General features: G+C 42.9%; 1 protein-coding gene across 2 annotated transcripts in view; it reads left to right on the top strand.

Annotated features, from left to right (window-relative positions):
* spns2 (spinster homolog 2 (Drosophila)) overlaps nt 1-24551 on the top strand; it is a 54988-nt gene that overhangs the window by 25758 nt on the left and 4679 nt on the right. The window contains exons 3-12 of one of the 2 annotated variants that reach the window (XM_026370268.1): nt 4652-4788; nt 8101-8252; nt 10628-10694; nt 13187-13329; nt 13781-13933; nt 14188-14377; nt 16387-16452; nt 17092-17190; nt 20098-20261; nt 22525-22561. In XM_026370268.1, coding sequence (XP_026226053.1) covers nt 4652-4788; nt 8101-8252; nt 10628-10694; nt 13187-13329; nt 13781-13933; nt 14188-14377; nt 16387-16452; nt 17092-17190; nt 20098-20261; nt 22525-22561 — 1208 coding nt within the window. Of the gene's footprint in view, nt 1-4651; nt 4789-8100; nt 8253-10627; nt 10695-13186; nt 13330-13780; nt 13934-14187; nt 14378-16386; nt 16453-17091; nt 17191-20097; nt 20262-22524; nt 22572-24551 lie in introns of both variants that reach the window. The other variant, XM_026370269.1, reaches the window with a different exon arrangement.

Genomic DNA, 24551 nt, shown 5'->3' with positions numbered 1-24551 from the left:
GGGAACAAATGGAGATTATTCATTATACAGGGTTCAAGAGACTTTAAGTTTTTTGCTTTAAGCTGCAGTTACAAAGAAAGAATGAAATAGATGAGAAGGAATACTAATTAATTCATTTCTCTATAGAGGCTTCAAAATCCAAACCCACTTCCACTAGACTGGTTTCAAAGCTGTCCCTGGAGTCCGATGAGTCGACATTAATAAATAACCGTAATGGGTCAAACAACTCAGTAAGGTTACAATAAATCGCCTCCTCATTCTGGCTTTGTTCAGCATTGTTGTGTATAAAGTGGAGAGAAAAAGTATGTGAACTGTAATGGAATAATGAAACTTAATGGTTTTCTGCATTAATTTGTTGGTGTGTGATCTGAACTTTATGACTTTGTATACTATATATATATATATATATATATATATATATATATATATATATATATATATATATATATATATATATATATATATATATACAGACTATTTGAATTACCAGTGTCTTTGCTATCAATTAATTTGCAACAGTTTGGTGCCAGTGGTGTGGAAGTATTCAGAGGAGTAAACACTGACTTGTTTGTTCAGCTAATAGAGGGGAATATGTTACAGAAATTGTTTTCTAGCTTATAATTGAGTCGTTTCCATAAGAGATAGAAGGCCATACTGTATTTGTTCTTCATTTTCTTTTTATTTTACGCTTTTACGACATTTATTGTGTTCTGTTCTCCACATCTGTGAAGGAATCTCGATCAATGTGTGGAGATATAAACAGAAAGTGTCAATAATGAATGCTACACTCCAGTAAAAAAAAAAAGTGAGCTGGCCTGTTTTAAAGCTCTGTCACTGTGTGAAGAAGTAGTCAAAGCAGACCTTTGTCCTATAAATTAGGTTATGAAAACTTTTTCCCCCCCGGCCTGCAGTGTAAACAACCACAGAGCACGCCTGTTGTACACTCCACACATCAGCTTTTAGAAAGGGACTTGATTTGTTAGAGGTTTACATCTTTGGTGATTAGCCAGAACTGATCTTTAAACAAGAATCAACAGGGAGACAATGTTGGCGGTTAAAGTAGGAATGTGATTTGTGAGGACAGGCAAGATTTTTTGTTTTTATTAAAGAGCTTACTGCATGTCAGTCAAACCTCTCCAGTCACCTGTTCAGCAGAGCCATTTCAAGTCTTCCAGACCACAACAGTAGACATGTCATCCAGAAGAAGTTATGATTGATGGAGCTTTTCCTATTAAGATTTGCAGTTCTCTCCGGCTGCACTGAGAGTTCTGGGTGTGACCCGACCTCTGTGAAGACTTATTGTTAGTCGCGGTTTGTTTGCCCTTCCTACAATGTCTTGAAATAGACTGAACACATTTATTTTCCTGTCAATAAGCCCATTCTCACTAATCAAGGCAAACGCTCAGTGTGCTACATACAGAAAATGCAGCGCTCTGCACTAAACAAAGCTTTTATGTTGTAAATGTAATCCCATGAATAACATTGGGGGAGCTCTTATTTTTAAAGAAAACATACCACATCTTTCAAAAGGAGTTCTAGCAGGAGGAAACCATTGTTTCCAAGTGTGACAGATGTCGTTATTTGGGTCCTTGCAGATTTGCATCCCTCAGTCATGACTACCAGGAGAACCGTGGGATCACAGCTCTTATTGTGACGAGGTATTTCCTGGGTACAGTCTCATGAAGGTTACATGTGATACAAGTGTGAAGTCTATAAAATGTAGATTATTCCTATGACACAGTGTATCTGCTAATACACACAGTATGTATCATCTATTAGACTGTATAAGCAGGAGATGTGTCTCGTAATGCCATGGCAGACTAGTGTTTCGTAGACGCGTACAGAAGACAGGTCAAAGATAACTTGATGACCTGCAGCAAAAATGAAACCTACGCAGCTCGTCGCAGCGGAAAGGTGTACCTGTTTACGCTGGTTTATAATAAACAGCGTCATTCCCAGATGTCTCGTGTCAAGCAAAGAAAGCATATTTGCAACTGATGTGTGACAGCAATTCATCATCGTACTGATGTCGGAGTTCAAAGCAGCTTCTTGAGAAAATGTTTTCTCTGACAGCCGCACACTGGATCAGTCGAGTCCAAGTACACGTCTTGGCTCCTCAGTAGATTCAAACTAAAAATAGTATGAAAGGAATGTGTTTTGTTTTCAAAGGTTTTGTCCTGAGCAGTTGGTGTTATCTCTTAGTGCGATCGCTCTTTTCTTTTGTTTTCTACAAGCCAAAGTTAAGCTCACGCCAAGCACGTAAACCAATTAGGTGCACCAGCGATGACAGGTGAGGCGCCTTAAATAGGGGTGAATACTATAATATCTTATATTTACGTATGTGTCTTTTTCTGGGGCTTGCTTCACTGTTTTGTGTTTGTTTTGTTTTGTTTTGAAATCCAATTATTACTCAGTGTAATGAAATGAAAGGTGAATATCTGTATATACAGGAAAGGAGACTTTTTCCTCACTCAGAAATCAGCCAGGTTCACACTGAACTGAACATAAATGTGAACACACTGTCAAGGCCTTACTTCTAGATTCTCATGCGTGGACACTGCTAAGAGGTGAAATTGCATAGGCATTCACAAAATGCCATGAAAACAGACACACAAAGAGATGGTGATGTGTGGTCCGACTAATGTCTTAAAATAAACCAGTTAATGATGTGATAATGTGTATTTGTGACAAACTGCTGAACAGTGATAGCAATAATGTCTCTGGGCTTTTTAAACCCACGTGGACCAGCCGGTGGTGGTTGATTGTCGACCTCTCCCTTGTCTTATCTCCAGTATGCACTGCACAACACCCTGCTCTTGTGTGTGTGTGTGTGTGTGTGTACATGGGTTTCTCCAGCAGTGCAGAGGCTGCAGGGTAAGTTGGTTAAGCTCTTAAGAGAGCCGGACCTCCACAGAGCAGTCATCAGAGTAATTTAGCATTACGCAATAGACCTGCAGCACTTAGACACATAAATGCTTGTGATGGAAGCTGCAGAAAAGGAGAGAAGGAGGGAAACGCAGGCAACAAGAGGGGCGAGGCGGGAAAGGGTCATTATCTGTAGCGAATCCATCTGCAAAACCTCAAAGCGCGATTGATTCATTCATTAATAATACCGCAAATTGGATGGAAATTAGATTTGAGATTACATTTCACTATTTGAATGGTTTTCTCTGTTCTCAGAATGACACGGTGGGGTCATGGCAGCTGATACCTGCAGTAGTGCTGCTTCTAGTGTTAAAAAAAAGTAGTTAAGAATTAATGTGGGATTCACCTGCAGCATGATTAATCAAAACTGATTTGATGTTTGTTTTAACAGTGTCAGAGCCATGTTCTATTCTAGTCATGTTGATGTGATTGTTGCTGCTACTTTTATTGGTACAGCATTAATATAATTAAATTAATAATGCAAATTTGACTGAATGACATTACACCTGAGGCGACCGAGCGACCAATCACTCCATCAACACATTATTTTTAGTAAAACCAACACAGTTATAGTCAAATGCAGTACAGAAATACCTCATAAATACCTGCAACAACGTTGACATAAAGTCATCTGGTTTTCTTTAAAGATGGGTTATGAAAGAACTTTTTTTTTTTCTCATGCCATAATATCGCATGTTCAAAACTACAGTTATGCTATAATCTGATTACTGTCCCTTATCCTGTTGGTTGGCCTCAGCAGCTGTGGGACTGTGATGCCACTGTCTTATATAACACCCCCCCTCTCTAGTTTCTCTCTCATCCCCTGTCCTCTCTTCTTCTTCTGTATGTTTATGCTGATGATGTGTCAAAACATTGCAGCCTGGCTCCCCAGCTCCCCTCTCTGCTGTCAGGAGTAACATCTCTGCCCTTTCTCCTCTGCAAAGACACAAAATCTCTGTTTGAGCGCATTAGACATTCTGCTCTGTTTTGGTTGGTCCTCATAAATACTAAGAGCTCAGACGAACAGCGTCAGCACTGAGGCAATTAGGGGAACACATTTTAGAGCAAGCGGTCCTTTTACTTAGGCACATAAGTTCGGGTTGTAGGAAATTGCCACAGAGCCATCACGGCCCTCTCCCAGGAATAGAGTGGGGAAGAATCGATGCTGGTGTGTGATGTATTGCTATTAACTGTCTCTCCTATGCTCAGTTGAACTGTAATTCCAACAGTAATACATTAAGCCCTGACATGTTTTTTTAATTTATGTTTTTCCACACTTTCCCCCACCCACCTCTATTAAGTGCTACTGTATTTGGAAATACTCCAGACTGTACTCTGGCTTTTCCTACTCCACATCCTCTCTGCTGTGGGACACTTTGGTACAGCTCCTTCCCTTCTCCTGCCTCCACAAATTAAATCACGCTGCTATATTGTCTGTATTTAATATTCTTTTGCCAGCTTTCTTGTAGCACATGTAGGTGAATTTTTAACTGGTTCGAGTTGAATGGAGGTGTCCTCTGGCAGTCCTTCACTGTGTCTCTGTCTGACTGGTATCACCTAGCTGATCTGGACAGGTCTTGACTTAATAAGCAGGCTGTGCGAGCTGAAATACTTGGCTTAGTCCAGTAAAGTATCAGACTGTGAAAAAAAAACCCATCAGTAAGAGTCATTTTCTGTCAGTGTATCCACAGTAACATTTTCTCCCTTTCTTTTTTTTCCTCCGCAGTCTTCATCTGCAGCTTCATGGTGGCAGCTCCCATCTTCGGTTACCTGGGCGACCGCTTCAACAGAAAGGTCATTCTGAGCTGTGGCATTTTCTTCTGGTCCATTGTTACTCTGTTAAGCTCCTTCATCAGCAAAGAGGTACGGCATCTCATGTGCTCTGACAGAAACTGTAGAACAAGCGCAGCACAAAATCTCCAGTGTTATTCTGTTAGGCTGCTGTGTCTGTGATACCGTCTACACTGACGAGCTAATTATTCTCATATGATCTGGATATGCTTGATGTTAAAGCTAGTGAAATTAAATGACACGCTTGTTAAGTAAGACACCCGCTTAGCCTTTGTAGCCATTCTTCATGTCCCCGTCCCTCTTTTTCTCTCCCTCTCTCTCTCGCTGGCTACCAGCCAATCAACTAATGAAGGCCCATGCCTCAGAGTTGTCTCAATTACAATGCTTTAGAAGATAAGACTCCGTGCTTTCACTGCATCCTGACAAGTGGATTTCGATTTGATATCTCTAAAAGCCCTGTGCGCTGGGCGGCGTTGGAAGCATTAAACAATAACATTATTCTTGTGGGCGATGATGTGGAGGAGGGGTACCCCACAGTGAGTAATCATCATATTACTGTAGAAAGCACTGTGCATGTGTGTGTATCTGTGTGCGTGGGTGTGTAGGCAGACCCCCGTCATACCCAGTTGATAGATAGTCGTAATAAAAACCTAACAAACTGACAATTTGACGTAGCGTGATTGACAGGAATATGTGGCATAATCAGCCGTGTTAGCTGAATTTATGCGGCACATGCCAGTACGTCTGCAGACGAGTGTCACGGAGTCCCGCAGCACCGAGCAAGCCTGTTCACTGCTGAGCCTCCTCAGCCCAGAGCTGTGGAAGGAAATGACAACTAAGAGATGTTGATGGTGTCAGAAGGGCGTCCTTTGACTTAAATCCCCTGTGGACTTGTGTGCTAGAGGACGAGATGGCAGCCATTTGCCTAAGCAGGAAATACATTCATCCTGCTTCTGGCTAAGCTGAAATGAAGGGGCCTCCTCCACCCTGACAAATGACACAAAGGCCTGGGACTGCTCATGAGGAGATGGAGATGGATCGTCAGCGCTCGCAAGCTTTTTGCCCCAAACTTTAACTCCACGCTCTAGATGAGTTCCTGATTGTGCCAATCAAATGAGACAAAACGACACGGCTCTTACGTAACGACACTACGGCGCTGTCGCCGTGAGAGATGAAAGGCATGTCATATAATGAAATGTTAATGACCACTTACAACTGAATCCTATCATTATGCATTTAAGACTCTCTGGGGGATTTTGGAAAGATTTGCAGCAGATACACAAGTCAAACATTACAAAACAGAAATTTGCCTCTGTCATAAACTGAACCTTCATACATTTGTCTGCATCACTGCAGCAGATCGTTGTCATAAAATGTTAACTTGTTGGCCATTTGAAATTAAAAGTGTGTTTAAGGCTGTCTGAGGCTCTGAGCTAAAAAGCTGAATAACATGTAGTGCAACAATTTATTATAATATATTTATATTTATATATATAAATATATATTTTATATATATTTTTTACTAATTGATTTGAAATAATGAGTGAAGGTAATAGCTGCTACTTATTTGTGGAGTACGGTTTCTCCTGGGATGCACAGAAGAAACTGATTATATCTTAGTAGTATAATTCGATGTGCAATATGCCACACAAATACCAGAAAGCCATATGTTCTATAGCATTATTTTTCTCCGCTTCATAGGACGCTGTCTGTGTACAAGGAGACGTTAGTCTTAGCAGTAATCACTATACGAACTAAACATGGCGTGAGCGTTGTGACGTTAGCTGTCAGCTCAAGGCCCTTCTATGCTTGTACAGCCCCACAGAGATTTTCCTAAACCTTGTTATTATCGTTCTTCTCTTCGCAGTCTTCCGTCTGCTTTTAGTGTCTCCAAGCTTCATTTTTGTGGCGTTTTCCTGGCGTTACTCTATGGAGCTTTGTGTTGTCATTGTTGTTGTTTTTGTCCCTGCTACTGTTCGGAGTGGAGATGAGTTGGCCACACTCGCAAAAAAGAGCTACCATCAAGATCCCACTAAATGGTGGACCAATAAAAGAAGAAAACAGGCTGTGTGACAAACAATGTGACAAACGCACACCGCAGTGAAGGCTCAATCCTGAACCCAGCAGTGTACATTTCAAAACCACCGCCTAAAAAAATGTGAATACACGTTGAAGAATAATATGGAGACTATGGTTGTAAATACAAGTTTGGTAGGAATTGGGATGGGATGTGTTTGTGTGGTGTAAACCTCAGAGGTTATTTGCTGGTTGTGTGTGTGACCTTGTAATATGATGTCCCATCCACCAGCCTGAAGCCCGAAGTGACAGCTAAGCGCTTAGGTCAGCTCTGGGGTCACCGTCTCAGCTCTGCCTCTGCTACCTGCAGCACCATCATTAATCTCTTTTAACAGCTGACAGACCCTGCGGACTTCAGCCTTATCACACTCCCACACTCCACACACTCACACTATTAGAGGCCTCAACCTACTTTTTTTTGTGTGATATTTTTTTGAAAATATCCCACATCACGTAAAGAAACAGAAAAAAACAGCAACACCAATGAAGCAACATGAACACAAAGTCGCACGAGTCCTAATGCAACTCATTTTACTCGTGGGACTAACAGGCAGCATGCACATTAACGGCCAGTGTTTGCAGTTTGCATCATTTCACTGTGTGGGGGGAACCAGATTTCATCGCAGCTTCACAAGCAGACATAGGAGTCCGCATCTAGTGAGTTGTTGTTGCCATGGTAACAGATAACCATCCAGCTGCCTACACAGGTGCCCCTGCTAGGGTGCGTGCTCCTATAAAAGCCTTAGTATTCATCTTTTCATTCTTCGGTTTATTACAAACAATAGAAGATAAGACGGTAAATTAGTAAAGCTCAGTAAGGTGCTCCTTTGTTCCATAAAATAAAGTTTATTTGTGTTGTTTTTATTGAAATAACCTCCAACAAGTTTGTGAATCATGTGTAACAACCTCCATTTAAGGGAATCTCATGGTGAAAGCATGAACATATACTGTGTATCAAAGCAGCAATATCATGGGAATAAACAACTCATCAATGTTTAGGATGCTGTTTATCATTTGCATTAACGCGGTGTCCTGGACGTCTGATTATCTGGTAGACACTTGTATCAGAGGTGTTCAGTCCACTCATGCACACTTGGTTACTTTGGGAGGTGAAATGCTGTGACTGTGACAACTGAAAGTAGCGTTGAGCTGTTTTTTTTCGCAGTGACACTTATTTATGATGAATAATTGCTAAAGAAACCAACATGGATTACTGTAGGGTTACAGAGCTGCACTGCAGAAAGCTTCCCTGCTGAGTGTGATAACAAAACGTATATTCTCTCTCTGGCTTTTTCTCCCTCTCTGCAGTTATACTGGCTGTTTGTGCTCTCCAGGGGACTGGTGGGCATTGGTGAGTCCAGCTACTCCTCCATCTCTCCTACCATCATAGGGGACCTGTTCACTAATAACACCCGCACCATGATGCTGTCTGTCTTCTACCTGGCCATTCCCCTAGGAAGGTAAGAACCACACAGACCCTGCATTATTGAAGCATTTCTCTGAGATGCAACTGGGTGATGTTAAACTTGCTGTTTTTCAAATGTTAGATTAAGAGTTGCATGGGAATTAGTAGCATTTGCATGGACACGTAATTGGAATTATCCTCACATAGAGGAGGTCAGACTCTGTCTTATCTGACTCTATTTTCGCTGCAGCAGCAGCAGCCACACAAAGAGCTCAGGCTCTGTGCAGAAAGAAAAGCTGAACTTACAATTGTCGGTGTGAAGCTTAAAGGAAGAAGGGAGGCTTCTTGGGGATGTGAGGTGGGGGGCTGGGGTAGAAGGATTCATTAGGCTCAAATCTCCAACCTTTTCAGTTCATTCAATCAGTAAAAAGGGCCACAGGGAGACAACAAACAAAGCCAAGTAATAAAAGATGAATGTACTGGTGGATGTGGTGTGGGAGCCACTTGAGGTTCATCGTTATATACTGTACAGTGCCAACCAGCATGTGTCTGAGCTGCCGCTGCATGCTGTGCCGTTTTCCAGCTTGTGCACACAGAATTGCACACAAGGAGAAGGAAAGGGAAAACGTGCTGCGGTTCCTCCAACACTGTAAACATTAGCATTATGTTAAGTGTATGTTATTATAATGCGTGACACTGTAAATGTGTTGTTGGAGAGCAAAATCCATTTATAGGGCTGCCGTACATGACGATAGCTGTAGTGCACTAATCATGCATGTTTTTAATGGCCGACGTGGAGAGCCCCCCTGAGTGGTCGTGTAATGAGCTGCCAAAAAATGTTTGGGTCACGGTAAACTGCCCGGCAACACAGACAATAGAAGGTGATGGAGTAGGCCTCAGTAAAGCACAGTCAAACATCCTATCCGCTCTCGTCTTGTTTTGTCTTTGCTGAGGTTGTTATGACCGTTCCCAGGAAATGATCTCAAGAATTAGACCGGATTGACAGGAAATAGATTCTCCTGCCCTTCTTGTTTTCTTCCTCCATGATTTTTAAACCGTGCACGGGGTTCTGTGTGGTGCCAGCGTTTGATCTGACCATATTTTTCATGCTGAGGTTTTATTGTTGAACTTTCCAAACACCTTCTGATAAGATTAGCCGTTAGTCACTTGCTGGATATATCATATGCTGTCTGAGCCTGTTTATACTGTAGTGTTATTTTTGGACGTTGTCGAAGCACTGCCGTTGACAGGGGGAAAGAGTCTACTCACTTTTCTCTGAGTGTGTGTGTGTGTGTGTGTAGCCTGAGAGTAAAACCAGTTAAACATGTTTTGGCCTTTTAGCAGCCAGTGTTGATAAGAACCAGCTCTAAAGTCCCATTGGCTGTTTGTTTATGATCATATTGATCTAATCTGCTGTTTTAATGGAAGCGAACATCCTCATATTTCTAGAAACAGGTGCTAAACGCTCGAAGAAATTAGGACGTCTGATTGATTATTACTGACAAGAGCAGTGTGCATGTGGAGCCTGGAGACCTAGAAGAGGCTCCTTGAACTGTTGGAAGTAGCTACGACACAGTGTGACACATTAGAGGAAGTGCTACTTGTGCAGCTCAGTACAGTCAGTGCCACTTGGCAGATTTGTGAATCTCTACTAGAGGATTACCACAAGGACGATACTCCCTCATTTGAGCCTGGTGCCTTGTGTAAGTTACACTTTTACAATATAAAGACTTATTTAGATCTTTAACATGCACCAACCCTACTGAACTAAGTGCAGAGGTTTCCATGGTAACATAACACCTGCTGTCCAGGTGACACCAGTTTGGTCACAGTTTGCACAAGAAGCAGTGGAGACATTGTTTATTTGCCTGAGCCATGAACATTAATAACCAATCAGATCTTGATTCATTACTTTATTACTGTATTGAATGATGATCCATACACCCCTTGTCTAGTTTACCATCCAGCCATCATCACGGCCCCTTTGACCAGATCTAATCTAGCAACATTTCACTGTTACTTTGCTACGTGACGCCCTTTAAGTCTGCTAAAATGCACTGAGACTCTTCATACAGATTATACAGTGACAACACAGCCTTCAGGGTCAGAGAGCCATGTTAGTACTGTGCTCTGCTGGGCTGTAGCTTTGCACCTGCATTTTATGGCTACATGCAGAAATCTCTTCCTCTCTTCCACAAATAGACCAAGTTGCTACCAGTGCTTTTATCAGTAATGCTGTTATAAGCTCTCTGTGTCAAGTACCAAACACTCACTGCAGCTTTAGTCAGACTACAAACAGGATGTGTGTGGTGTAGGTGTAAGCTTACGTCACTGAGGTGACAGACGCAGGACACTGATTCAAATGCTTTATTCTGTCTATATTTTGTGGTTCGGTGTATATGATGTCAAGTCTTTGTGTTTTCTTCGCAGTGGGTTGGGTTACATTCTGGGTTCCAGCGCCAAGGTTGCAGCAGGAGACTGGCACTGGGCACTGAGGGTAAGGGCATCATCATCATCATCATCTTCCAACAATGCACGTGCGCACCCAAACATGCACACAAAGACAGATGAAGAGCTCTTCCTGCAGGGCCTGGTCATGGGGGCACATGGCAAAAGAGTTGGAATAGGCCCTGATATTGCAGGGAAGTGACAGAGGAGAAAAAGCTAAAGGCTGAACAACTCGCACACATCAACACACGCTCAGCCTCCAGCTCTCTGCAGAGCCCTTTCTAAAAATTAGTACATCAAATTCACTCAGCATCTTCTAATATGTGTTCGAACTACAAAGATGTAGTGGGTCAAATCTGGTCCGACGGCTGCCACAGTGTTGGTAGATTTCTATTAAACATCAAGGCTGATGCGAGTGTTGCTGTAAACACATTTATCTTTCATTACACACAGAGCTCATCTCCGGTGGAGCGGGATCAATATAGACCTCACTAAAATAACAAGGTGTCACTGCTTCCTCAGTCTGACTGTAGTGTGTTTTGTCACTGCAGGAACTTAATGAAACATACCAAAAATGTCAGCTATTGTCAGGTTGTCATGGTTCTGCTTTTATTTTCATTGTTCATCTGTGCATACAGTACTAGGAGGAAGTTCCTAGAAGTAAATAAAATTCAGTCTCTGGTCAGGATTCAGTAGAAATGTAAAAAGTTGCACAAGGTACAAAGACTAAGTACTGATCACTCTGTAATAGCTCACAGAAGGTGCCCTAAAGATTCTCCTAAAGCATTAAGCTGGTCCTCTTTATGATTAGAGGCTAATTTCAACTCATGACAAATGAAATGAAATTAGCTGAGGTACTGCTTCAAGGGAAAAACCTTGCTGGACTGTTTTTTTTTTTTTTTTTTTCACGAAGCACAGTTAATGTGTACCTAGAGCGTACACAGGTTTTAAATCAGAAGCATAAATCACTGTCATCGCACTATTTTACAGGGACTCTACTGAGTAGTAGAGACAAAACATTTAGAGGTGAACAGCTCTATAAGACTCACCAGTCGTAACGGACAGCACTAGTGAAAGCTTTAACAGGACTCCCTATGAGGCCCTGATTCAGGGTCAGCTTTTAAAATCCTTCCAACAAATTCTGACCTGACTCCACATATGACATTTAAAGGAAGACCTTAAACATCCTCTAAGCATGTCATGGCGGAGGAGATTCCTGAAAATGACCGCTCGCTGGGTTGGAGGAAACAGGAAGTCCATTTCTCCTTGCCTTGGTGGAACACTAAAAAACACATAACAAAGAGCGGGGCATTTTGTTCCACAGCAGCTACAATGACATTCCCATAAAACAATCTCAAAGCCAATTAATCACTGGTGTGGCATGCAGAGGAAAACAAATAACAAGAGATGAAACGGGTGCTGTGCGGCAGTGTCCTGCGTTGAGGAAAAAAACACTGCAGCCCTTCCGTTTGTTTTTGCCCGGCGTGTTCCAGCTATCTTCCTGAGAAAGTGAACTGGAAGAAGGAGCAAGAGAGATGCATAGAAATAAGAAACAGGACAGCCGCTAATCTGTCTGATTGCTAATCATCAATACAGGAAGATGTGTAATGGGCTCCATGGGAGTCAAGGTCAGAGGTCATAGACTCCAGGTGTCTTAATTTAATAAAGTGAGCTCTTTCTCTTAGTAAGCCGTCTATATTTGAACACATAGTGTAAGATCATGATGTAGATGTCAGTTAAGTTGCCCCACACAAGCAGAAGAAGACTGGATATAATATAAAGATATAATATGGGAAAAGAAAATGATCAGTGTCGCTGCAAACCCCACACGTCTGTGATGTGCGGAGCCGCATTCTGAGATGCCTTATGAGGCACATCAGACAATTACTCCCTCAATAAAAAACCCAACCCCGTACACACACACACACATGCACATATGTACATCCCCTCACACACACACAGTTCCACAGTATTTATGCATAGAAATGGCCTTTTATGAACTACAAAATATAAAATGATGAATTTGCCCTGACAGATGAAATTGGTTTTGCTTTTGTGAGCCATTTGTATTACTCGAACAAATGCTCTCCCACACATCCCATCCTGCCTTTTGTCTCTTGTCCCACACAGACACACACATGCACAAACATGCTAGCCCGTAAAAAGAAAGAGATGATAGTGAATGTAATAGCAGATGGGCACTTATGAGGTTTCACCTTGGTGCACAGCTCACAAAGCAGCCCTCAAAGCTAAACGACTCTTTTAGAGTCTTGTATGTTTGTTCACATAGACAAGCCCACACATAGTGCCAGCGGAGCAAGCAGAGGTAATGTTCTTCGCTCCACGAGGCTTGTATAGGATGTCAGGCATATCTGCAAACACAGTGGCCGTCCATTCAGATTGTAAACACACTGCTGCTTGTCTGGCATGTGACATTTGTCCCCTGCAAACTGCTCCCATGTCTGGCTGAGAATGAATATCCATTCAGTGGGATGTGTTAACATGATCTGAAGTCCCATACATCTTTTCTGTTCCCGGTAGGTGTCCCCGGTTTTAGGGATCACTGCAGGCACCCTCATCCTGCTCTTTGTGCCCGAGCCGAAGAGAGGGAGCGCTGACCAGATGGGAGGACACATCAAGGCCCGCACCTCTTGGCTCTGTGACATGAAGGCGCTCGCCAAGAAGTAAGAACCGCGCTCAAGGGATATACCTGATCACTGCTGAGATTAGGTCCCAAAAATGATCAGCATTCCCCCAGCACGTCGCTGAGAGCCATGCGTGCAAACGCTTAGCTTGTTGAGTGACGGGTGACATGCATTATATCACTCAAACAAGACACTGTAGGCGCTTGTTGTTATATGACCTACTGTATTTGAATAACATATAACTCATTATCTGTCATATTAAAACTGCCAGTCTTATTTGGCATTGTCTTAATTTTTAATTCACTTATTTCTTTAGCGACAGAGCTGCTTTTTATTCACGTTCTTACTTCAAAAAAATGACAATAGTCTTGTCTAACCAGATAATCTCCAAAAATCCAAAGAGAGACCAAGTGGAAGTGAGATGCTTGAGATTATGTGATGCATGATCAACTCTTTGATTTTGTGTTTGTGTGTGTTTCTCCGTGACTAGTCGGAGCTACGTCTTCTCCTCCCTGGCATCATCGGGGGTGTCCTTTGCCACAGGTGCATTTGGTGTGTGGATTCCTATTTACCTGGCTAGAGCTCAGGTGGTGCAGAAGACAGCAGAGCCCTGTACAAAAGAGATCTGCAGTAGCACAGACAGGTGAGCGCAGGCTGCTTCCGTTTGACTTGTGTAATCTGAAGCCTCATGAAAGAGGAAGACACCAGCATCCTTTGTGTAGTACATGTAAAAAGCTGGATCAACTGGGTTTATGTGCCATTTTATTCTGTAGCTTTAAGTATTGAATGGTTGCACCATTCATGCTAAGCCATGCTATTGTTTAAATATGAATAACTTCATCTGAGTATATAAACTAATTACCAATTATTTCCCCTCGTCTCTGTTCTCCGGACTAGTCTGATCTTCGGGGGTATCACCTGTGTGACAGGGCTGTTGGGCGTGGTCATCGGAGCGGCTACCACACGCCTGTGCCGCCAGAAGACAGAGCGAGCTGACCCCCTCGTATGCGCTGTCAGCATGCTGGGCTCAGCCATCTTCATCTGCCTCATCTTTGTGGTGGCCAAGAAGAGCATCATAGGAGCTTACGTAAGACCCCCTCTCCTGCAACAAATTTTGTACCTGGTGGAGGAAGTTGCGTCCTTTTCAAACCAGGAGGGAGTTGTGATTAAGTGTCATTTAGTTTTCTTAATTCTAAGAAGTAATATTAGGGGAAAAGGGAATTAACTAATCATATATATAAGAAACTTCTTGGCTAGTGTTTGAATCAGGACTTAACCGGAAACATTGCCTGATGCCATTTTCTTTCAAGCCCAGAGGCTGAGTAGGTGTTGCTCCTTGTAATGAATAGCTTTAATTGCAGCTTAGACTGAGATGGCCTCAGGAGCCTCTGCAGGCACCTGAGGTTCATAACCTGACCTCGGCCCGAAGCTGGTGAGTCTCGGGCAAATGCACAGAGAAGCTTGTGTGTCTGAGTGCTTTGTAAAGCAGGAAAGGGTGCAACTTAACAACTGCTGCCCTGAAACAATGCAGTCTGAGTACATATTTCTCACTCTTATCAGTGACAATGTAATGGGAACTGACTCAACAAGTTATCCAGTAATGAGACTGGAAATGTGGAAAAGATGGAAAATATTTCCAATGTGTGTAAGGAAACATAACAAACAGGCTTCCATATCCTAAGTATGTGACCTTGGCATTGGCATCGACTGTTTACTGAGGGTTTTGCTGTTGGACTTTCACAGCATATGTGAGGTGAGATTATGAATTGACTGTATGATTATGCGTGTTGAGTCACAGTGAAGGATAGTTGTCTCTTTATAAATCAGAAATGAAAATATTAAATAAATAAATGCATTAATTGAATGGCTCACAGGTAAATACTCTGTAGCTATTCAACTACCTCTAAGTAAAGTAGTTCCCGACATGTAATCACAACATAAATAACTATTATGGTGTAATGAATTTCATTTATAAGGTCAAAGGCACACTTTTATTAAATGTTTGACACAAGCATGACTCAGCCAATTAGAGCTGAAGTATAAATATTAATTACGATTACAGATCTGTCCAACTCAATTCGTTTCACTGTAGCACGGGTTACAGAGAGTTCAGACAGCGTCAAACAACATGCTACTCTACTGTACAACATTAGATAATCATACAGTACAGCAGCAGTTTGTAAGTGATCGGCTCAGGTTTCATGGCAGAGAGCTGGCAGATGTGTCATATTATAAGGCGAGACATGGTTGGAACAGTTGCTGCTGCGCTGTCGAGGCCCGATTGACCCCTCACAGCTGTTGTTTCGTCAGAACGCAGCTAATCTGAGGGGAAGCCGGGCTCCTTTCTTCTAAGAAGCAACATGTCGGTCACGGTGTCTGGCTCACAGCTCTGACAACAGACCTGTCTGCGTCTCCTCTGGCAGACTCCCTCTGTGGCTCTCTGTACTGGAGTGGAGGTCTGGCACACTGGCAGATGGGTTATTCCCCAGCAGAAAACACACGTCAAGCGGTCATGTTAAAGTGAGCCACACGAGACCAGTCAATACAGATAAACAAGATTCCAGTGCAACCCCATCCTTCTGGGTCTGTACTCTTTGGACAAATAACAACAGCAGCTGCTGCCAGCCTGTGCACGTACAGTACACTAACCCACATTTACATACAGTACACCAACTCCACTTTGTTATTGACATTTAAACCTTCTGCTCCAACCATTTTGAAACACATTCAAATCTTGCAGCTGGATCTAAACTGAGAAAGTGTTAAAATGTTTCCACATTTAATGTCCGGCTATGACAAGAAAAGCAATCCTTATCATCCCGTGCTGTTTTTCAGCTCCTAGGCTAAATGCACAGCTTAGTGGGACCGAAATGAAGGCCTCCACATCCACGTATAATTGGGCCAAAGCATAATAACATGTTTTTAAACCACCACAGCCAAAGCACTTTTTATTCAGCAGCGGATTCCCACACACTGGAGCCATATCTGCAACCTCCTCTTTTGGCTTGGTGTCTGGTTTACGAGTCTTTTGTTCAGCAGAAATGAGCTGATCTTACTTAGCACCACAAAATGTTCATTTCTTCTCTCTTTATTTAGGTTTGCATCTTTATAGGAGAGACGCTGCTTTTCCTGAACTGGGCCATAACAGCAGACATTTTAATGGTAAGTACTGAGAACCTATACTTACAGTGGCAAGAAAAAGTATGTGAATATTGGAATTTCATGGTTTTCTACATTAATTTGTCACAAAATGTGATCTGAAGTCAAGAGTATTAACTGGCTCGCTACAAATTTCCGCTACAAACTCCACCAAATGGCGATGACCCAGTTATGAATGGAGTTGTGAAATGTGTGAGTGGGCTCTGGGGACTTTGTTGGTTGCAGTTTAGGTGGAGTTGATAATTACTGTCTCGACCAAAGCTGATTCACACACAGCTCGGGGAATCAAACGGAGGGGAGCCCTTTCTTTGTTGCATGTTATGGTACCTAAAAGTGAAAACAGGAGGTCGAGTGAGACAAATGAAAATAGACTTCCAGTAAGGTGGGTGTACCAAGCTGCTACTTAATTTGTAATTAGGTTGGAGACTGTGGTGAGTATGTAGACAGAGACAGGCCATTACCGACATTTTTCGTGTGACTGACAGGTCTGCCTGGGGTGTCCTGACCCGGTGAGGTGGGCTCAGCGTGCATAATTGATGAATGCAGGGGTTGTTTTTACATGGGTGACTGACTTTTCTGCCTCTGTCTCTTCATCGCTTACACAATCTCATGATTTTTTCACCCTTCGCTTCTCTCTCGCAGTTTGTTGTTATTCCCACACGGAGAGCAACAGCCGTCGCCTTTCAGAGCTTCACCACTCATCTCCTGGGTGACGCAGGAAGCCCGTACCTGATAGGCCTGGTAAGACTCTCCCAGAAGCACCGACTGTATGTGTGGATTGTGGTGTGAAGCACGAGTATATTTAACGTTTACCCCAGGTTGTAAATTCTTTCTGGAACGCACTGCTTCAGCATATCTTGCGATGACCCCGCTCATACACACAAGATGCATTCACACACCAGTTCAGCCCTCGCGTTAAGTGGGCCAGTGCAAAGTGAGGTACAAGAGGAGCTTTTAGCACACGTCTCAGGAGGGCTGGTGAACACAGTTGTGATTTCACCACTGCTCTTCAGGCTGTCGTGGCTGTTTTCTCGTAAATCTCACGGTTCCCGGGGGGACGCCAGTGTTACTGGATCTGATTGGTCAGGAGAGTGGGACAGTAGGCCTCTCAAGGTCATAGTCAGCCCCCGCCTCCAACCACCCCCCCGCCCACCTTGCTGCACACATGCATTCACAGAATAGCATCCAGGAAGCCGGCACACAATTGTCCGTTACTACTGAATGGAGTGTGAAACAGGATTCACGTCAAACTGTCAAGCAGCATTTTTCTCATTCCAAATAGAAAATGAGCATTTCTGAAGTGAAATAGTAACAACGTGATGGTGCACACTTATTTCTGCATAAAGAAAGTAAATAAAGAATTCACATGTTCACACATCCTAATGCTTCACTTCTTATATTAGTGTCTCTGACGTGCTTTGGATCTAGTAAATTGCTCAGATAGAGCAGTGTCGAGTGTTTACATTGTGTTTTGTTGTCATGTCTCTGGCTCAGAGCCCGGGTCATGTTAACAAAGGAAGTGGAAGTCTTTGATTAGTGAATCAAACCGATCCTCAAGATTGTCTGTTGTCTGGCACAACAGGCTGGCAACAGACGCCGCAGTCTGCCGAGCTACACTGGAAGAGTGCTGCTTTCTTTTAGAAAATGGAAATGCTGAACTGTTGTCAAGATGAAAGGAGGTGTAAGTTGCCTCCAAGTACCGACAAGTTCTTCAACAGACTGAACAAAAGCGGCATTGAAAAACAAATCCAAATTCAGGGAATCAGACTCTTGAAGGCGGGCGCTGAATTGTTTCTCTCATCCTATAAACTTTACACTTCCTATAGTACAGTACACTTTGACTTTGCTCTGTTGCTTTTCTCTGCTTTATATATATTTTGTATGCACTAAACAATAAAATGAACCAACTGACTGACAGATTTATAGATAATAAAAAAATAACTGCCAGCTCCAGCACTAGTTTCAATCATATAGCATATGTGGAAAAGGGACATCACCACATAGTGCAGTTGTTCTGGTAATGTTCCAATAAAAGTCCAAGCTTCAAATGTCAGAATAAAGAAAACACACACAAACTCTGCCACGCAGAATTACTCAGACATGGCTCTATAGTTAGCCAGGACCAGTCATCCTGGTCTTCTCCATCCAGCCTCCGGGGTCACGACTTTCCTCCGAGTGACACGCTGAATGTCCGGAGGTTTCTCACTCCTCCACAAGCGCATAATGCTCCAACTGCGTCACCACTCACTGCCTCGGCTCTTGAGCTGAGGTTTAGCACGCGACTGTGAGGGAGTTGTCGTGACGCACTGAGGCTGGGCGCGGGCAGATACAGAGTCATCCATGCAGGCTGGCACAAATCCTGTGAATGAGCAAAGTAGAGAATCTCCAGAAAAACATACCGGTGGTTATTGCTAAGCAACCGCAGGAGGACGTGAGTGACTGAAGTGTACCAGAGTGATGATGTGCCCAACTCTGCAAACCAATGTGGTGTTTCCAGTGTGCTATAGTTGCTTTTTGTGGGAACGCCTGCAGATAGCACTGCCCACATACTTCACAGCTACCACTTCCTGTTGTTTTAAAACATGCTTTACTGTAGATCATCAGAAATTCTTCATCCAAGATCCCCCTCCAAGGGGATTAATAAAAGCAATGTCAACATGTAGACAAAGGCATTGTCACTTAAGTATGCCCTGAGTAGCAGATGATGGACTCCTACATGTATATGTGAATAGGACACAGCCACAGGCAGAGTGGGTGGCACTGAACAATCTCACAGCAATCTGTGCAAAGAAATACCTTCTAGCTCAATAATTAGACATGCAGCAGTTTGCTATGTATTTTTAGCTGTTGTAAGTTGTAATATGCAAGTTTCAGGCAATTTACTGTACCTGAGGAAAAAGGTTCGACACACACACACACACACACACACACACACAGCTGCTGGACATATATTCATTGTATTTATTTTCTTCCACCATCCTGCTTACTCCTGTGCTTGTGCTCACAGGCAGCACATACTGAATGCACACGGACATCCTCTTGTCAGCAGTTCTCCCCCGTCTCATTCTGCTGACGCTAACATATAATCAATATGCTTCAGCTGGGGTGACCTATGGCCGCTCAGAGTCTCGCTGCACGCAGATGAGCTCCTGCTGTGCATACCTCCACACAATCTGCTAAAAGCTCCGATCGACAGCCCCTTCTCCGTCACGATTGTCGGCACGGCAATCTATGCGCATTAAAGATTAGGCCTCATGAGTGACTGTGGGAGGCAGGAACGGCCGCATCACACCCACCATTCTCCAGCTGTTGTTTTCCTCAGAGCCACACATGACAGCCTGAACGCCAGCCCTCAACTGCATTATGAGACACTAGCTGTGAAATCCCGCCTCGCTTAAAACAAAAACAGGGCACCTTACATCACGCTGCGTGTCAGTATGATGAAACCTGCAGAATTCACTCTGGCAAACAGTAGTTAATGTGAGTGTGTAACCAGCAGAGCATCATGTAGTGTGTCAGAGCGCGACCGGACGTTCTGAGAACTTTTGCTGGATGATTAGTGTGAATACATTTCTCTTCTCTTCTCTTCTGTGTGCGTATGTGTGGTGGTTTTGGTGTGGATGTGGGTGTGTGTTTGCCTGGGTGCAGATCTCCGACAGCCTTCAGCAGAGCTACACGATGTCAGCGCTGTGGCAGTTCCTCAGCCTGGGCTATGCCCTCATGCTTTGTCCCTTTATCATCGTCCTGGGGGGCATGTTTTTCCTGGCCACTGCGCTGTTTTTCCTGGATGACAGAGAGAAGGCTGAGAAACAGTAAGTGACTCAGACATTGTTTGAATAACTCATCATTATTTCATTTATTATTTAGTCATTCATTCTTTAAATATTTAATACTTGCTCGAGTTGTCCTCCACTGACTTTCTGAGTAACTCAACAAATCCAAACACACCACCTCTGTGCAAAAAAGCTGAGGAAGCAGCAATATTATTGCCTTTACACTCAGTGCCACACAGAAACAAAGATGGCAGGGACCTTTCAGGACAATGCTATGCTCTTTATCCTGACACTAGAGTGTCAGGCACAAGCTGCCCAGTGATGCCAACCGTGTTGCCAACCCTGCGAGACTCAGAAAGGCCCTCGAGCCCAAAGTAAGCCAGAGTCAGCTAAAAGTGCTCCAGAGCTGACACAAGCTGTTCCAGCCGTCAATTTGTCCAAGTGTGCTTACTGAGACTGAGTTTTACCAACTGCAGCCTCTTTTCTTCGTGTGTTCATATTTTCCTCAACGTGAACGCAGAAGGTATGGTAACTGGTCATGGCCTTAAAAGGCTAAAACAAACACAATCATCCTTATTCAGATGGTGAGGCATGACTTCTTGTTTCTTCCTGACTATATTTTCCTAACTTTTTTATCACACTGACTTACTCCCCTGGTGCCAGCGCTTTCAGAAATGACTTCCTTCCTGTTGAGGACGAGGTACATTTTTAGACAGGATGGCAGCCTGATGTCTGACGGCTGTCTGTAGTCACTTCTTCTTCACCCTGTGGGATGGGTCACCAGTTGTTCCCACGCCAGGCCCATGTTGTCAGGTTCCACTATAGCTCTATAGGAAGGACTTCTTTGTGTTTTAGTGCATTTTCTAATGTAAAAGTCACCGAAGCTGTTGATATTCTTTGCTATAATGTTAATATAACGTTTAAAGTTAAAGTCCAGTTGTCAAACGCTGCCACTAGTACGCCATGTTGTGCCTTATTAGGGGAAAAGGGAACATATGCAAAACAATGACTTCAGTCACACTCTTGCCACTGTGCCAGTAATAGATACTGGTTTGTGGTCCAATGTGTGGTTCCAGCTATTTGACCACATTATTACACAGTGTGGGCAGATGGCACATGTTCACTCAGGCTATATCTAACCACAAGCCCCTGATTTTCACATCTCACGCTGTAGGGCAAAGCTGATGGAGTTAAGACGTCTCAGATGTGGAACAGACACACTTAAAGGCACTAAGAGCTCATTGCTGCGTCGTTTATTTCCAGATATTTTTATAAATATATAGATGTGCAGAGGCCAGATGTCTGAAATGTCACGTTTTAGAAATAATTAACAAAGAATCGATTGTTAATAAGTCATTTGATTTTTTTATGATTTATGGTGTATGGATCAGTTGTAAGCCAATAATAAGAATAAAATTTGAGTTACCAGATTGTTAAATATGTCAAGTCATGAAGTCATGTTCATTTTAATACTGACTTAATAATAAGCCAAGAAATCTGCAGTTAGAAATGTCAATAATCTGCCTTATTCTCCTCAGACACATGTATGAATGGGTCAACCATGCACTGGATTACATCCACGTATATACACACGACAAACACGCGTCTACATACCTCACATATTAAAGGCCTCTACACAACTGTACACGTTTGTAGTAAATGTCTCAATGAAGAAAAAACTCAGGATTTACGCAGCAGCTCTTATGTAACAAGACGCAACTTTGCGCAGCTTGGGCTGTTCCATGACTGCGATATTTATAGCTTCCATTCATGCCATAAAGCCCCCAATTTCTAAATTCCCCTTGACTTTACAGAGCACTTTGCAGCTTTTTTTTCCTCCTTTGTGTCTATCCTCAGATACCCAGCTCTATTTATAAAAGGCGCGGAGCTGAACGAGTTACTCACTGGAGCGCGCCTGTCTATTTCCAGCCTTAAAGACTGCTTTATTATTTCTAGGTTGTTAGCTTTTTTTGGCTGCAGGGGTGCCATTAATAGCTCAGGTTCCGTGCGTTTTACCTCCCCATGCATTCATCCAGTCCACACTGACACTCAGCGATGTGCGAGCACAGAACTGTTTCAGCTGCCGTAGCACTACGCCCTGACAGCACAGGTCCAGCGTGGGTCAAGGCAGGCTGAGTACTGCAGCCTGGAGGACCAGAAGCAGACAGTGACGAAGTGTGAATGAAAGACAGAGATGAGTAAAGTTAGGGAAAAGTGTCAGAACAAGGGGAAATTGTTTGAAAAGAGCCATCTGAAGGTTTTTGTGCATTGTTTTGGCCTAAATCTATTCTTCTGTCCTCAGGTTGAGCCAGCTGACACGACCGCCGTCCTTAGTCAAGGTATGACCAGGTAAATTGCCTTTTCTCATTAAAGATTTTACACTTTGGTGCCTTTCATATTAGCAGTGGTATTAACTGTTGGCATGGTTAATAACAAAGGGGAGGTCAGGAAACATTAAGATTAATAGAGCACTCTGCTTATTACCTTGCAAACATCGTTTAGAAGTCATTAGGAGATCTGGACGTAACACATACTGATTATCCAGAGCTTTAGAACAGTGTAAATGTGAGAGTACACATGATGATACACAAACGATTAATCTATTATCCAATTCCTGTGTAGTCGTACTCAGGAAGTGTCCAGACATTCTTGGGGTGGTGATTATTTGACCCACTGTCTGGCATCTTATCAAAACCTGTGCTGACTTCCCCCTTTCCTGTCTTTATCAGAGTCACGCACATGGTGCAAAACTTCTGTAATTATTGACTGAGGAAAAAAACACAATAACTGGCAGCACACCAGACAGTTCTGCACAGCAGGACAATGGGGAGCTACTATACAAGCCTGCAAAGAATAACAAGATTAAACTGCGACTCACCGATGAGAAGGGCAAGGAAACTGATGTGACTTATTTGTAAAGGTTATCATGTTGAACCAAAAGGTCAAGGTTTTACTGCTTTCCACCATTTCAGTGTGACTTTATCTGGATTTATTTGTCCTCTTAACATTTTTCAAAGTACTGTAAGTACACAAAGCGTAGCCTAAAAATACTGTTGATCAAGAACGTGCATACTGCTGCTGTGTATTACAGCCACCTGCCAATAATTTACTGGCTGTCTCAGTGTGAAAACATTCTGGTTAGAATTAGATTAACGAAGAGTTTATGCCAAAGGAAATAACCTCCTTTTATATTGTGAGGTAGCATTCATTAAAACAGGTTTTGCATGGTGAAGTGCAATAGTAGCCTGAATTAAAAACACATTTTAGGAAAAAAACATAAAGATTACTTCACTGTTAGTGTAAATAATATTTCTGTATATACATAGCTATGAATTCTGTTACTGAGGACAAATAATTAGCAAAAACTTACAGGCTTATTTAGTTGTCTTTATATTATTGGCTGATAATACACGTCTGCACATCTGCAGCTGGTCAAATTTGAAATCAGCAATGTCGACATGTCCTTGATTATGACAGCAATGACAGAGTTCCACAGGCATAGAGCTTGCAGCTGCATCACCACATAACACATAACTGTGGCAAAACAAGGAAGGTTCTGATGGATTGACTGTCACAAGCCACTTCAAAAGCTGCACAAGTTCATTTGCAATGGGAGGCAACAGCAGTCTTGAAGGGAGGGAATTAATCTAGATAGTTGTGTGATGTCTTGGAACACTGCAGCATCAGGTATTTAGTAGTTAACAGGTTACAATATGCAAAATCGCCATGATCTTACCCTGGAAGTGCTGCACTGCTGTTACCAATGACAGGGTGACTTTTGCATGCACGGCTAATGACAGGTGACATGACAGGCTCTCACATGGCTGCCACACATATCGCGTTTAAGTGTCTACTAATGCTCTCAGCCCGAAGCTTTCCTCAGTTCTCTGTCACTCAGAGCAGCTAAAGCATTTTCTCTGTGCTGTCAAAAGGGCTAATTACAGAGAACCTTGATTACAGCTTCATCGGGTCAGAGTTGAATGTGGCTGTGAACTGATCATTAGTATTCTAATGTGAGACCACAGAGGAGGTCTGCACCGCTTGGTTTCCAACAAATTTAGTATGAAGGATAATCCAATCAAGCGACAAGCTATATTTCCTCCCTTGGGTCTAACAAGCAGATCAATACAGTTCACAGTTCACCCATTCGCCAATGACAGGTGACACTCGCCTCACCCCCGCTGTGATCCATGTTCCCATGGGTACGACATGTTGCTCTGAGGAACGATTAAAATGCAAACAGAGGGAGTTGAAAGAAGATTTATAGAGTATGTAGTGAAACTTCAGGGGAGAAGAGAAAATAATAAATTAAGATGAAGAGAAGCAGTA

Source organism: Anabas testudineus, chromosome 14, assembly GCF_900324465.2.
Source record: "Anabas testudineus chromosome 14, fAnaTes1.2, whole genome shotgun sequence".
Taxonomy (NCBI): Eukaryota; Metazoa; Chordata; class Actinopteri; order Anabantiformes; family Anabantidae; genus Anabas; species Anabas testudineus.
The sequence above is the reverse complement of the archived record's forward strand: the minus strand, read 5'-3'. Positions and strand labels throughout refer to the sequence as shown.